At 35.6% G+C, this 13,648-nt stretch overlaps 2 protein-coding genes across 4 annotated transcripts; one reads left to right on the top strand and one right to left on the bottom strand.

Annotated features, from left to right (window-relative positions):
• Positions 1-3,923: 3,923 nt before the first annotated feature.
• SUS3 (sucrose synthase 3) lies at positions 3,924-8,520 on the top strand. Of its 3 annotated transcripts, none has more exons than XM_078967981.1 (15): positions 3,924-4,020; positions 4,163-4,287; positions 4,408-4,540; positions 4,620-4,768; positions 4,828-5,139; positions 5,237-5,453; positions 5,541-5,636; positions 5,734-5,907; positions 5,988-6,104; positions 6,187-6,353; positions 6,427-6,651; positions 6,739-7,060; positions 7,153-7,397; positions 7,489-7,627; positions 8,127-8,520. In XM_078967981.1, the coding sequence occupies exons 2-15, from the start codon at positions 4,190-4,192 to the stop codon at positions 8,163-8,165; spliced, it is 2,433 nt and encodes an 810-aa protein (XP_078824107.1). In that variant the 5' UTR covers positions 3,924-4,020; positions 4,163-4,189; the 3' UTR covers positions 8,166-8,520. The 3 variants fall into 3 exon arrangements, with proteins under 3 accessions (XP_078824107.1, XP_078824108.1, XP_078824106.1); XM_078967982.1 differs by lacking the exon at positions 3,924-4,020 and adding an exon at positions 4,061-4,078; XM_078967980.1 differs by lacking the exon at positions 3,924-4,020 and having other exon boundaries at positions 4,085-4,287.
• A 2,619-nt stretch (positions 8,521-11,139) lies between these two features.
• On the bottom strand, positions 11,140-13,354 carry GH9B13 (glycosyl hydrolase 9B13). Its single transcript, XM_078967772.1, has 5 exons — positions 13,045-13,354; positions 12,727-12,933; positions 12,443-12,643; positions 12,081-12,335; positions 11,140-12,022 (listed from the first exon to the last, which is right to left on the bottom strand). Exons 1-5 carry the CDS (start codon positions 13,288-13,290, stop codon positions 11,414-11,416), a joined length of 1,518 nt encoding a protein of 505 aa, XP_078823898.1. The 5' UTR covers positions 13,291-13,354; the 3' UTR covers positions 11,140-11,413.
• Between the last annotated feature and the right edge of the window lie 294 nt (positions 13,355-13,648).

Here is a 13,648-nt window from a genome sequence, read left to right as displayed (position 1 = left end):
GTGGACCCCTTTTGCCATTATTGTTATGTTGTGTAATGACTTGGTATTTATTATGTGATAGTTCGGGATTTCCAGTGAGATAGCGGTTCGGGAATTCGTTTCTTCAGTTCAAATCGGCATTACGAGGTGAGTTATCCACACTATATCAACAGGGTCTAAGACACCAAGGCCGACCCTTTCTCAGATTGTATACTATTTTTGTTTGATATTATTATTGATCTGTTAGATCTACATCCTGGTAGTTAGGATGGTATATTGTTAGTGACATGTTAGGTTGGTATCCTAGTTAGGATGTTGCTATACTATACGATCTGTTAGACCGGTTTGTTTGTCTATGGACTATTATGTGATTATCTGTTATATATGCACATGTTTTTTTGTTTGGGGTTGGGATGAGGCGGGTCCTGCTTTGTGCTGTAGGCCAACATACCCAGGGCAGACCGGATAGACTGTAGACCCGAAAGGGCACATAGTCAAGTCGAAGGCCCAGTGAGCGGTCCGTATAGGCTGAAGGCCCAAGAGGGCGGTCCAGACGTATCAAGGCTCGGAGAGTGGACCAAACAGACAGAAGGCACGGTGCAGGCGGTCCAATCATACTGTAGACTCAGGGAGTGGACCATGTGGACGGAAGACTCGGTGCGGGCGGACCAGTCACACTGCAGACTCGAGATGCATGGTTGTTCTGTATTTGTTGATATGATATGGTTGAGGTTGGTATTTTGGGGGTAACTCACTAAGATTTCGTGCTTACAGTTTCGGTTTATTGTTTCAGGTTCAGTGGATGACCGTGGGATAATGAAGGCATGACCGTACACTTCCTCGATTAATGATTATGATTTCTAGGAACTCTGATGTTTAAACTATTTTGAAAATAAATTGTAATAACTGAATGGTTTTATATAATTTAAAATGTTTTAAATTGGCTCGAATTTTATGGATGTTACAGTGTTACATGTTGATTTCGATTTATGAATGTTTTATGTTAATTTTACTTGTGTTTGATATTAAAATCCTAACATGTGGAAGTTCTCGTTTATATTTCTTATTAATCAAGTTCTAAATGATAGATGACCATTCGAGATGCATACATTGGTTACCTAATTATTTATGATCATTAAATAATTAGAGCTAGGATTACTCACATCTTAGATTAGGTAATTAAAGCTAGCAACTTTAACTGTGTTAGAAAGCATAATTAATCTTTATTTTTTCTTGTTTGCTTAACTTGATCATAGGGTAGTAGCTATTAGATTTATCATTCATAGTCCAATTTGTGCTTATCATCAATTTGGTGTTTAACTTGTGCTTGATCATTGCATGGTAATTTATAAACTGATACATCTAGGTATTTGATCACAATAGCTAGTTAATGAATTGGTAAATCAATATAATTCATCCACTAAAAGTCAACCATAGAAGAATGTGAAATTGGAGCCGAACAGAAGTACTCGTTAAATCTTGAAGTAGATTTGTTTTATTTGTTTGTTTAGTTGTTAATTTGATGATAGTTTTGATTTAAGTTCTTCTGATCTTGAAAAATCAGTAAAATCCCCCAATTTAAATTTGTTTCCTAGTTTAATTGGAAATAGTTATTTTAATTAACTAAACTTCGTTTCCTGTGTTCGACACCCGACTTATCCAAACTATTCAATAATCTGACTATGTACACTGCGTATAGGTGCAATAAGTAGTTAAATAATTCGGTTTATAAATTTAAAGCTAGATACTATATAAAGAGCACATCAATGATTCATCTTTTATTTTGAATACAAAGCTATAAAAACTTCCTTTAAAACAAGAGTGTCACGGATGTATATGATAGTATCATGAAAATGGATGTAGGATTCGGGCAACGATGACAACAAAAATAAGGCCATGTTTTCATCTTCATACTAAACATCTATATTCTCCAAGTTATTAACCAACTCTTTGAATGTGGAAATACATTCAGCTAAAGAACATCCTTTAATCATCATGAGATTGAACAATTGTTGCTTTAGGTGCCACTTGTTTGGTAGACTCTTAGTCGTCCATAATTGCTCCAACTTTAACCACAAAGCAACCGTTGAAGTTTCTTGCAAAACATCACTTAGAAAATTCATACAAATCTAGGATTGAACTTTTAAATGTTGCATCTCTTTATCTTCTTCCGTCCATGAAGTGGGCATCTTATCGAAACCCAAAAGCGTCTTGTGTAAATCTTTATGAATAAGAGCATCTCTCATATTTGCCATAGTAGAAAAGTAGTGTTCCAATCCAACAATGAAATATCATATTTCATTGAAGACATGATCAGTCAATTAAAAAATTAATCCCAACAAACAAATATTAAACGCGAAAGCTCTGATACCAATTGTACTATAGAAATAAAGTAATGATGCACTAAAATGAAAAAGCCCTTGTGCATCTAATACCCATAATTTAGAACAAGTTTAGTATTTTAGGGATTATGGTGGTGTTCATTTGTGTGTGTGAGAGAGAGAGAGAGAGAGAGAGATGAAACGAGAAGAAATGAGTAGGGTGGGGTGGGGTTGCTTAAAAAAAATTTAAAGTTAAAATTAGAAAAGAAAAAACATACAAAAATATAAAAAATGGCAAATAAGTCATTTTGCAGGCTTAAGTATCATCTATGCATGTTTTAAAAACCGTAAGGACCGAGTTTGTCAAATAATAATAATAATAATAATAGAAACTGAATTTGTAGCGTTAGTAAATCACAAACTTACAATACAACTAATTAGGGATAATGATTTGAGAGGGTAACAAACTATTGTTTTTGTATATATTTGATCACTTAACTTTTTTTGGTGCTCTATTAAACATTAAATTTGTTATTTCGTTCAAAAGATACAATTATTAACGTGTATTGAAGATTTTCGATGAGTATACCATTCCAATCGTCTTCTCTGGCGACATTCTAGCCAAATGGTTTTAGGAACAATTTTAGATCTAAAAACGATTTCAAGAACACTCATTGCCAACTGTTCGTCTGTTTCTAAAAACAATTTTAGTTTTCGAGTTCTTCGTTCATCATGAATCGAAGATCCATAAATCAATACGATTTCTAGAACACACACATACATCTTGTTCATCAGAAACTGAAGGTCCAGAAAACGATTTCGTGGGTTTTTGTATGGTTTAAACTTGAGGAAGATGAAGGGCCAGAAACAAATCAAAATCTGCCATGTATGAATGGTTTAAACTCGAGTAAGATAAAGGGTTCCAGAAACGAGACCTGAAAAACTACCAAGTACCATCAATGAACTCAAGATCTACCATGGATGAAGGTGTTGCAGGTTCATTAATGTAGATGATGAACAGTGATGGGTATTCGAAGGCGTTGCAGGTGGAGATGGGATGTGTATTCGTTAATGGAGATGATGAAGAGAGATGATGAACTCGAGATCTTCCATGTATGATAACAGAGGTGGAGGTGTGATGGGTATTCGAAGGTGCCATGGATGAAGAGCCAGAACTCGAACCTAGGGTTCGATTTCAGGTTGTATTTGCCAGAAAATTCAACTTGACCAACTAAACTTTCAATACCCAGTAATAATGGTATCTTTTGAACGAAAAAAAAAGGTTTAATGGTTAACAGAGCATAAAAAAAAATTAAATGATCAAATATATATAAATGGTATAATTTGTTACCTCTCAAGTGATTATCCCCAACAAATTACCATGTGAATATTTTATGTATATTTAAATAAATTTCGTATAAAGAGTTAAATGACAAAGATAACTAATTACCATGTGAATATTTTATATATATTTAAATAAATTTTCGTATAACAAAAAAAAAAAAAAAACAAAAATAACTAAACCAAAGGAAAAGAGATTTGGCCCGAAGGCACCATAAAGTTGGTATTTTTGTAACCAATAAACAAATAGCTCTAGATAAACTGCATGGACACGAAACTGTCTGAGAGCGCGACAGATGTATGCTTTACCATTACAAAATCAAGATTTAATAATTATCATGCCTCATGTACGATTGTGATATGTGAAAGCGATAAGAATGTATATGATTGACGCTTTGATTTTTTTGATTCAAAACTATATTTAATGGACTAAATCGGTGTGCATTTCCATACAAACGCAGTTCTTTGATTCCACAACCAATCGTTAATCCTTGACCAAAATCTTCTTCTTCTTCGTGTAGTTACTGGAGCTTTACTGTGTTTAATCTATGTCGACGACTAAATTAAGCAGAACACATAGTATGCGTGAGCGTGTCGAAAACACTCTCTCCGCTCATCGCAACGAAATTGTTTCTCTCCTTTCCAGGTGATTCATTAAATTTCGTTTCGCGTTTCACGTTTCACATCAATTGATGCAGATTTTAGGGTTTTATCTTGTTTACTGCTTATCTAATTTTGAATTTGTGTATTTATGCGCTTCGCTTAGGTATGTGGCTCAGGGGAAGGCCATATTGCAACCCCATCAAATACTCGACGAACTTGAGAATGTCATCGGCAACGACGCTTCACGCAAGAAGCTTACTGATGGTCCTTTCGGAGAAGTCCTAAAAACCGCGCAGGTAATAACCTACTTCCATTTCTAATCTCCCTTTCCATGATATTGATTATTGGTACCTTTTCTGTTTTGTGGAATGATAGGAAGGCATAGTATTTCCTCCATTTGTAGCTTTAGCAGTTCGTCCACGACCTGGTGTTTGGGAATATGTGCGTGTGGATGCATATCAACTGAGTGTTGAGCAGCTGAGTGTTTCAGAATATCTTGTGTTCAAGGAAGAACTTGTTGGGAAGTAAGTTGATAGTCTCTGTTTTCAGATAGTTTTTCATAAATTTAACTTCTTAATTACAGGTATAATAACTCTTATGTGCTTGAGCTTGATTTTGAGCCATTCAATTCTACATTTCCCCGACCAACTCGGTCTTCTTCAATTGGCAATGGAGTCCAGTTCCTCAACAGACACCTCTCTTCGAGCATGTTCCGCAGCAAAGATTGTCTGGAGCCACTCCTGGATTTCCTTCGCACACACAGACATGATGGACATGTGATGATGTTGAATGACAGAATACACTCCATGACTAGACTTCAATCTTCTATGGTCAAAGCAGAGGATTATCTTTCTAAGCTTCCACCTGATACACCCTACTCCGAGTTTCAATACGAGTCAGCATCATCATCATCATCATCAGCATCTTTCTATAATTCTATTCAACATCTTTCTTTTGCTTTCCTACATTTCAACTTCTAAATTTGAATGCAGATTGCAAGGATTAGGTTTCGAAAGAGGATGGGGAAATAACGCTGAAAGAATCCTTGAAATGATGCATCTTCTATCCGACATTCTTCAAGCTCCGGATCCTTCCATTCTTGAAACTTTTCTTGGTAGAATTCCAATGGTGTTTAATGTCGTCATATTATCAATTCATGGTTACTTTGGTCAAGCAAATGTTTTGGGCTTACCAGATACCGGTGGTCAGGTACATTCTTTTTATAATTAATTCAACTATGAATTTTGAATTTCATATCTATATTATTTTTATTTTTTATTTTTTTTTCAAACACAGATTGTATATATACTGGACCAAGTTCGTGCATTGGAGAATGAGATGCTTCTTAAATTAAAGCATCAAGGACTCGATATCAAACCCAAGATTCTGATTGTACGTGTAACTTTATTTCTAGTCCTGTTTTTAACAGCATTCTGCATTTTTTTTTTTTAAAAAAAATTAAACTTTGTGATGTTGCAACTTATTTAAGGTGACTCGGTTGATACCTGATGCAAAAGGTACTTCATGCAACCAGCGATTGGAGAGAGTTAGTGGAACTGAACACACCAATATACTGCGTGTTCCTTTCAGGACAGAGAAAGGGATTCTTAAAAAATGGATCTCAAGGTTTGATGTATGGCCTTATCTAGAGAAGTTTGCAGAGGTAAATTTAATTAATCAATCTACCAAATTGAACTTTTATAGTATATTATTTCATTTTTAATGATATATGTTGTGTTACAGGATGCAGCAAGCGAGATTTCTGCTGAGTTACATGGTACTCCTGATCTTATAATTGGAAATTACAGCGATGGGAATCTTGTTGCCTCCTTGTTATCCTACAAAATGGGAGTAACTCAGGTAAGAAACCTTTTTTCTGAAGATAAAAACATCAACTCGTTTTCCACAATGTGGTGAAATTTTGTTATATTGACAAATGCAGTGCAACATTGCGCATGCTTTGGAGAAAACAAAGTACCCAGATTCAGATTTGTATTGGAAGAAATTCGATGACAAATATCACTTTTCTTGTCAATTTACTGCTGACCTTCTAGCCATGAACAATGCAGATTTTATCATCACCAGCACATACCAAGAAATTGCAGGAACGTAAGTTTTTATGGTCAACAAAAATCCACGTCAGCATCAGCTTATGTTTGTTTTATAAAATAATTCATTTCAGGAAGAACACAGTTGGACAATACGAGAGTCATTCGTCTTTCACTCTCCCAGGGCTCTACAGGGTTGTTCATGGTATCGATGTATTTGATCCAAAGTTCAATATCGTGTCTCCAGGGGCAGATATGTCAATTTATTTCTCATATACCGAAAAGGAAAAAAGACTTACATCCCTTCATACTACAATCGCAAAGCTGTTGTATGACCCTGAGCAAAACGAGACCCACGTGTAAGTCACTTTTTTAACAAAAAAAAAAACCTTTTGCTTTCTTTCAAGTTCAAAGGGAATAATCAAAAGAAGAATGAAATTTTGCAGTGGAAATCTGAAGGATCAATCGAAACCGATGATTTTTTCAATGGCAAGACTTGATCATGTGAAGAATATCAGTGGTCTAGTGGAGTGGTATGCTAAAAGTAGTAGACTCAGGGAACTGGCTAACCTTGTTGTGGTTGCTGGTTACATCAATGTGAAGAGGTCAAATGACAGAGAAGAAATTTCAGAAATTGAGAAAATGCATCAGCTTTTCAATAAATATAAATTAGATGGTCAGGTGAGGTGGATTTCAGCCCAAACAAACCGTGCTCAAAACGGTGAACTCTACCGCTATATTGCTGATGGAAGGGGCATTTTCGTCCAGGTATAATATATATTTGCTGATGCCAAAAGTTAACATGTTTGGCGTTCATTTTAATAAAAAGTTTCTTGTTTTTGTGGTATTGTGTGTGTCAGCCTGCTTTTTATGAAGCTTTTGGGCTTACGGTGGTGGAGTCCATGACATGTGGGCTTCCAACATTTGCCACGTGTCACGGTGGCCCAGCTGAGATTATTGAAGATGGGTTGTCAGGTTTCCATATTGACCCGTATCATCCAGACAGTGCAGCTGTAACTATGGTTAATTTTTTTCAAAAATGCAAGGAGGATCCGACTTATTGGGTGAAGATATCTGAAGGAGGACTTAAAAGAATACATGAAAGGCAATAAATATATCTCATCTCATATCAAAAACTCAAATCAAAAACTGATGCTTCTTCAACAGGTTAATTGAGAATTTTTATAATGTTGTAGGTACACGTGGAAGATTTACTCTGAACGTTTGATGACATTAGCTGGAGTTTATAGCTTCTGGAAATATGTGTCAAAACTCGATAGGCGTGAAATTAGACGTTATCTTGAGATGTTTTACATTCTTAAGTTTCGTGATCTGGTGAGAGCTTTTTTCAGACTGTTTATTGCAAGATTTTGCTTGCTTTTCCTCTTCTTCTCCTAATTCATATTCTTCACTTTCATAAATTGATACAATATGAAGCTGAACGGAAGTAAATAACACGAAATTGTTAAGGAATCACAATTGAGATAAATTTTATTAATTCAAGACGATTTCAAAGAACTACAATCAACCAATTTTATAGGACGAATCCAAATTTGGCAGAAATCGCGTGATTTACAACTAAAAGTGATTAATTTAAATTGGGAAATGAGACAACATTGGAGGTCTAAGGCTCAAAGCAACGAAATTGGCTCCAAATGGGTTGCTTTGTAATGGACCTCCGATCCATTATAGTTTTCCATCCATATAAAGTGGGCCTTATAATTTTAATAACTTGTGATCCATATTGGTTAATCTATATCGATCTTATTGCTTCATATCATTTACACTTTAAGAACTTAGTTATACATAACTAACTTTGTGTATATTATTTCAGGTGAAATCCGTTCCACAAGCTGTCGATGATGAGCCATAAAGATTCTACTCTCCTCTCCAATAACTATAAGCAGATTGCTGCTATGTAGTTGGGTGAGCCCCTTCCAATAATGTTCAATTCAGATCTAATTATATAATTTGCGAAAAGAATATTCATGTCCAGGGTTTGTATAAAAAATAAAGGCATTTTGAAATAATTGTCAAACTTGTTTTAGTTTAGTGATTAATACAAGTAATTAATAAATAGCTGCATCAATGTATGCTCATGAACAGATTGAATAATGTTGTAAAGGAAGCGTTGATTGGGATATAAAGTGAAGTTATATGCTTCGTTGGGGACAGCAAGGGTAGGAATGTCTTCACGTTGTAGTTAACATGGGAATGGATTTTTGATACACGTTTTTTTTCTTTATTGGGCCCATTTTAATTTTTTTCATCATGTCATGTCTGACACAACTGGAAATTTGCAGCCTTTTAACCACACCACGTGATACGCACAACCCCTCATCCTATCTTCTTTACTTTAAAGTTTTTAAAGAGTTTTGATGGGTCAAATCTCGTTGGGCTCCACACCAACGGTAATACTATAATCCTACTACTCTGCTACTTTCAACATTTTCCTTTTTTTATTTCTTGGAATTATTATCCTATCCATATCTCCATTTTCCATACTTCATTCCAATAATACCGGTGACTGTCTTTATTTGTCATTTTACTATTGGGTAAATTACACGGATGGTCCCTGTGTTTAGGGTAATATGCATGATTGGTCCCTAACAATTTTTTTTAACTCGGTCGGTCCCTAATTTATATTTTTGTTGCACGCTTGGTTCTTGTCCGTTCTAAAATGACTAATTTACCCTCATCCATTTCTTTTTTATTTAATGTTATATATATATATTAATTATTTAAAAAATGAAAATAAATTAAAATGTAACCCATCCCTATCCCAATCCTTTTGGGCACGCGTGGTCACTGGAAAATTACTTCTGGGCACCATCGCCACTAACCTCCAATCATTGCACCCAAAAAATTTCTTCTCGCCACCGCCACCACCAACCTCCAGTCATTACCACTACTACAATTAAGAGCCCTAGAAATTAGAAATTGAAACTGAACCTAGTTAAGCAACAAAGACATTAAAACTAGAAATCCAAAATTAAAATCAGATGAAACCTATAAATCAGAATTAAAATTTGAAATCAAAATGTTTGAAACCCTAACACTTTCATGATGAAACCCAATCTGAAACGATTAATGAAGCATATAACATTTGAATCCCGTCATGATGCTCTCAAACCATCGGTACTTTGTCAAGCCTTCCAGTGAAAGAGATAAACACAAGGAGAGATTTGGTGGTCGTTTCCAATCTGCTTCATGTTTTTTAAACCAAATGATTGTCGTTTCATCGAAATATCGTGACTTTGGAGTGAAAATCAGGACCGATGGCGCCTTTAGAGTGGTTTCCAGTGAAGTAGATAGGTGGTGGATGATTTTGACAGTCGATGGTGGCTTTATAGTGTAGATCGACGCTTTGCGACCGCTCGATGGAAGCTTTAGAGTGGCTTAGATAGAGTATAAAGGTGGTGAGACATGGTCGATGGCTTTGCTGAGGTTTCCGACCGATGGTGGCGGCCTGGAAGTGGTGTCCGACGATGGTGGGTTTAGTTGTCCATTAGGGTTCTTGAGTTTAAAGAAGAGGGAAAGATGCAGGTGGTAAGGAAGAAGGAAAAGGAATGGGGATGAAGATAATAGGGTATGAAGGGATGATGACGATTATATACAATTTTTTTTTTATTTTATTTAAGTTTTTTTTTTAAATTTATGTTTTATTTATACTTTATAATAATATATTAATAATGAAAAATATATAATAAGGGTAATCTTGTCATTTTATGTCTATCAGGGACCAAGCGTGCAACAAAAAAATAAAGTAGGGATGGACCGAGTTAAAAAACATTGTTAGAGACCAACCACGCAGACTACCCCAAACCATAGGGACCATTTGTGTAATTTACCCTTTACTATTTCTTCACAAGTGTAGACCTGCTACCATACCAATTCAAACTTTAAGCCTTTTATGCACAAATATTATAATCTTTTTTTTTGGTTAAAAACCTTTTTATTTGCTACGATAACAATAATAGCAAAAAATGCCCCCAACAATCTACTACTACCCACTAATAGAGAATTTGTTTTAATGATGACATTAAATAACACAATGTTACACTAGATATCTCCTCCATATCAAACGTTTTATTTATTATACATCATTATGTTACACTAGATATCTTCTCCAATAATACAATATTAGTAATAAAGAATTTGTTTTATTTGATAATACTAGTTGTGAGATTCATGTATTATAATTATAAAAATCATATATTATATGAGTTAATTTTAAAAAAATTAAATACAAATTCAAAATATTTAAGAACCTTGAATTTATAAGAAAATAAAAAAATAATATTAGAAATAAAATATTTTTTATTTTTTAAATTTAAACAAATAATTTAAATAAATATATAAAAAAACCAACTAATTTTATGAAAATTTTAAAATTAAAAGTTTTTATTAATGAAATTGATATAATTTGTTACTATATATTTATTGTAGTTATTATATTAAAATGTTATATAAAAGTTAATAAAATAAAACGCTAATGAAATAACATATAAAAAAATATAATTCAAAATAACTAGTAAGTTTGAAGTTAAGCATCACAAATTAAATGAAAATATAACATTTAACAAAAAAAAAAAAAAAAAAAAAAATCTTAAATATAAGAGTAAATTCATTTTTTTTATCATCTATTTTATTGAAAAGGGAAAGGGAATTTTAGTTATGTAGTTGGCTATTTGATCGAATACATCTTTATTTATGGCAACTGCCTTGTTTTTTAAAGGCGCATGCCGCATGACATAAGTAAATATTTTTACCAAAAAACTGAAAAGTAAAGCAGCAAATGGCAAGAAATAGAGAAAATGGTATAAAAGAGTAAGTAGCGCGTGTACTAAAAAACCATAAATAAAAAACATTCATTCATGCGAGAGAATTCATACGGCTACACTAATAACGCCGGTTCTTGTACGCAAGCTTACAATTACATCGAATTGTGCTAAAGAAAAAATCACTTGAAACTAGTAAATCCAACCAATAATAATATATTTATAGATAATATTGCATTTTTGTTCTCAGGGCTCGAGGAATTTCGGTTTTTTCCATCCATTCCATTACACCTCTTAATAAGTGTATTTTACCCTTCCACCGTTAGTTTGACAAATTCCTCTAAAGCTGACCAAAGGAGTGAGCCAAGTAAGACAACGCCCCAACAAGTGGCGCGTTAATGTAAGTCGCCGGTTCAGACTGAAAATAATCAGACCGGACATCCGGGAAGTGATCATGCTCATCCGGTCCACCAACCACAGCCCCAATCAGTACATTCGGGTTAGGAATCTCCGAATGCATAATCGAGAATCCAGACCCACACTCGATCTTCGCCGGATGCGCAGCGATAGACGGGAGTGACGATCCTCTGTGGTGGATCCTTAGCGGATATCGTGGACCATATCCCACCATGTAAGACATCTTCAACGGATTGTCCCCAAGCAAGTAATCCACCTGTTTCTTCGCAATCGCTCGAAGCCGTTTAGGGGTCACAATCGACCCACCACAGTTCACAACCTTCCGGGCTTGCGTCAAGTACTTAGCGTAAGTCACGAGTAAGAAGGAAGCTGACGTCACATACTGCATATTAGAGTCGTCCATTTTAAACAAAAGCCCCCCTGGTGTGAATTCGGATTGAGAAAAAGGTGCCCCTGGAATCAGTGAACATATGAAGCTATCCGCATGACCTTTGTAGTCATGTAGCGATTGGAGCTTTTGTACTAGAAAAGCCTGTCAAATAAATTAATTAATAAAAATCAATCAATAAATTTCTAAGTTTTTTAAGTACCTTTGAGAGAAGAACCCTAGCACCAGCATGTTTATTATCCCAGCCAAATGTGTTATCGGTTTCAGCAGCTCCTAGGGTTAGGCCATTTGCTTGAATGTAGTTGAGGTATTTCGGGCTCCTTGTAGCTTTCTGCAACCATGCTGCTCCCCATAACAATTCATCTTCGTATCCAGAATAAGAGCAATAGTAGGGGCAAACAAATTTTTTCAGCCCGTTGCTGTAGGACCCTCTATACTTATCAGCAAACTCAAACACCTGATGTTGTCATATCAACAAAGGCTTTCAAAAAAAAAAAAAAAAAAAAAAAAGGAAATTCCACTTCTATCCTTATCAGAAATGGAAGTCTCTGAATATGTACTTACGCTAATGGCCCTCTTGAGTAGAAGCTTAGAGTAAGTCCGGTCAGACTTTCTGAAAACCAAAGAAGCAGACGCAAGTGCAGCAGCTGTTTCAGCGGCAACCTCTGTTCCAGGGGTATTTCTGTCAATCTTAATCACTGTTCTAGGAGTGTCCATGTCTTCAGGCCTCTCCCAACAGGCATGATCTTTTGTTGCGTCACCCACCTTCAATTCATTGATTTACAAACAAAATCTTTAAATACAGAGAAAAACAGAAGAAAACAGAGCACTGGAAATAATCTAAGTACCTGAACATATATAACATCTGGTTCTGCAGTAGCTTTGAGTAGATAATCGGTAGCCCAACGAATCGCTTCTTTGGCATTCCCCAGCTCGCCTTTCATCAACCCCCCAAATTCGAGCACACTCCATGACAGCATTGTGGTGGTGAAGGCCATCGGAAACCCAAACTTGATGTTGTCCCCTGCATCGTAGTACCCACCAACTAAATCCACCTGCATTGTCAAATTTCACCAAAATTAGAAACAGAAGAACAAAAGTTGAAAATGTCGAGTTCGGATCTCCGATTACAATGTCAGGTTAGTAGGGAGGAGGAAATGATATACTTTCATGGCTGCTCCGTCTGAAAGACCGGAGTTTTTTCTCCAGGTTATCCTCTGGTTTGGGGGAAGTTTGCCGGACCTTTGGCCTTCAAAGAAAATGAGGGATTTGGTGAGGGCGTCTTTGTAGTTGTGGGAGGCGACGCGGCGGGGTCTGTGGGCGGGGGAAGACCTGACGGTGACGGCGACGGAGATTAGGAAGAGAAGGAAGAGGATTCGGGGAAGAGATGAGGAGAAAGAAGGAGGAGCCATTTTTGGGGTTTCCCCTTGAGAGGCGTTTGGGAAGTTGGAAGCGAAATGTGAAAAAAGGAGTGGGAAAGTGAGGTGTTTATAAAGAGGAAAAGCGGCGTTACAATTAACGTCCTGCTTTTGTTAAAGATAGTTAAGTAATGCCAACACTCCACCCTGTTTGCCCTGAGTATCATCATCTATATAAATAAAGAATAATAATGAAATAAATAAATGACTTTCCAACAGGTAACCAACATAGTTAACTAACTACAAAAACAATGGCTCTGCATTGTGGTCTTTACTGGATAAATTATAGTTATATTCATTGACCATATTTAAGGTCCTACGTCACTATAAAATCATGTTTTTTCTAAACTTC

Source organism: Lactuca saligna, chromosome 8 (assembly GCF_052625555.1).
Source record: "Lactuca saligna cultivar CGN05327 chromosome 8, ASM5262555v1, whole genome shotgun sequence".
In the NCBI taxonomy this organism is placed as follows: domain Eukaryota; kingdom Viridiplantae; phylum Streptophyta; class Magnoliopsida; order Asterales; family Asteraceae; genus Lactuca; species Lactuca saligna.
Note: the sequence above shows the minus strand (reverse complement) of the source record. Positions and strands in the feature narration are given on the sequence as shown.

Excerpts from the sequence above, each read along its gene's own strand:
- SUS3 (XM_078967981.1), top strand. The coding sequence starts at position 4,190 with ATGTCGACGACTAAATTAAGCAGAACACATAGTATGCGTGAGCGTGTC. Across the intron at positions 7,061-7,152 it reads GAAGGGGCATTTTCGTCCAG|CCTGCTTTTTATGAAGCTTT; the intron begins GTATAATATATA and ends TGTGTGTGTCAG. Across the intron at positions 7,398-7,488 it reads CTTAAAAGAATACATGAAAG|GTACACGTGGAAGATTTACT; the intron begins GCAATAAATATA and ends ATAATGTTGTAG.
- GH9B13 (XM_078967772.1), bottom strand. The coding sequence starts at position 13,290 with ATGGCTCCTCCTTCTTTCTCCTCATCTCTTCCCCGAATCCTCTTCCTT. Across the intron at positions 12,934-13,044 it reads CAGACGGAGCAGCCATGAAA|GTGGATTTAGTTGGTGGGTA; the intron begins GTATATCATTTC and ends TTGACAATGCAG. Across the intron at positions 12,644-12,726 it reads CAGATGTTATATATGTTCAG|GTGGGTGACGCAACAAAAGA; the intron begins GTACTTAGATTA and ends AATGAATTGAAG.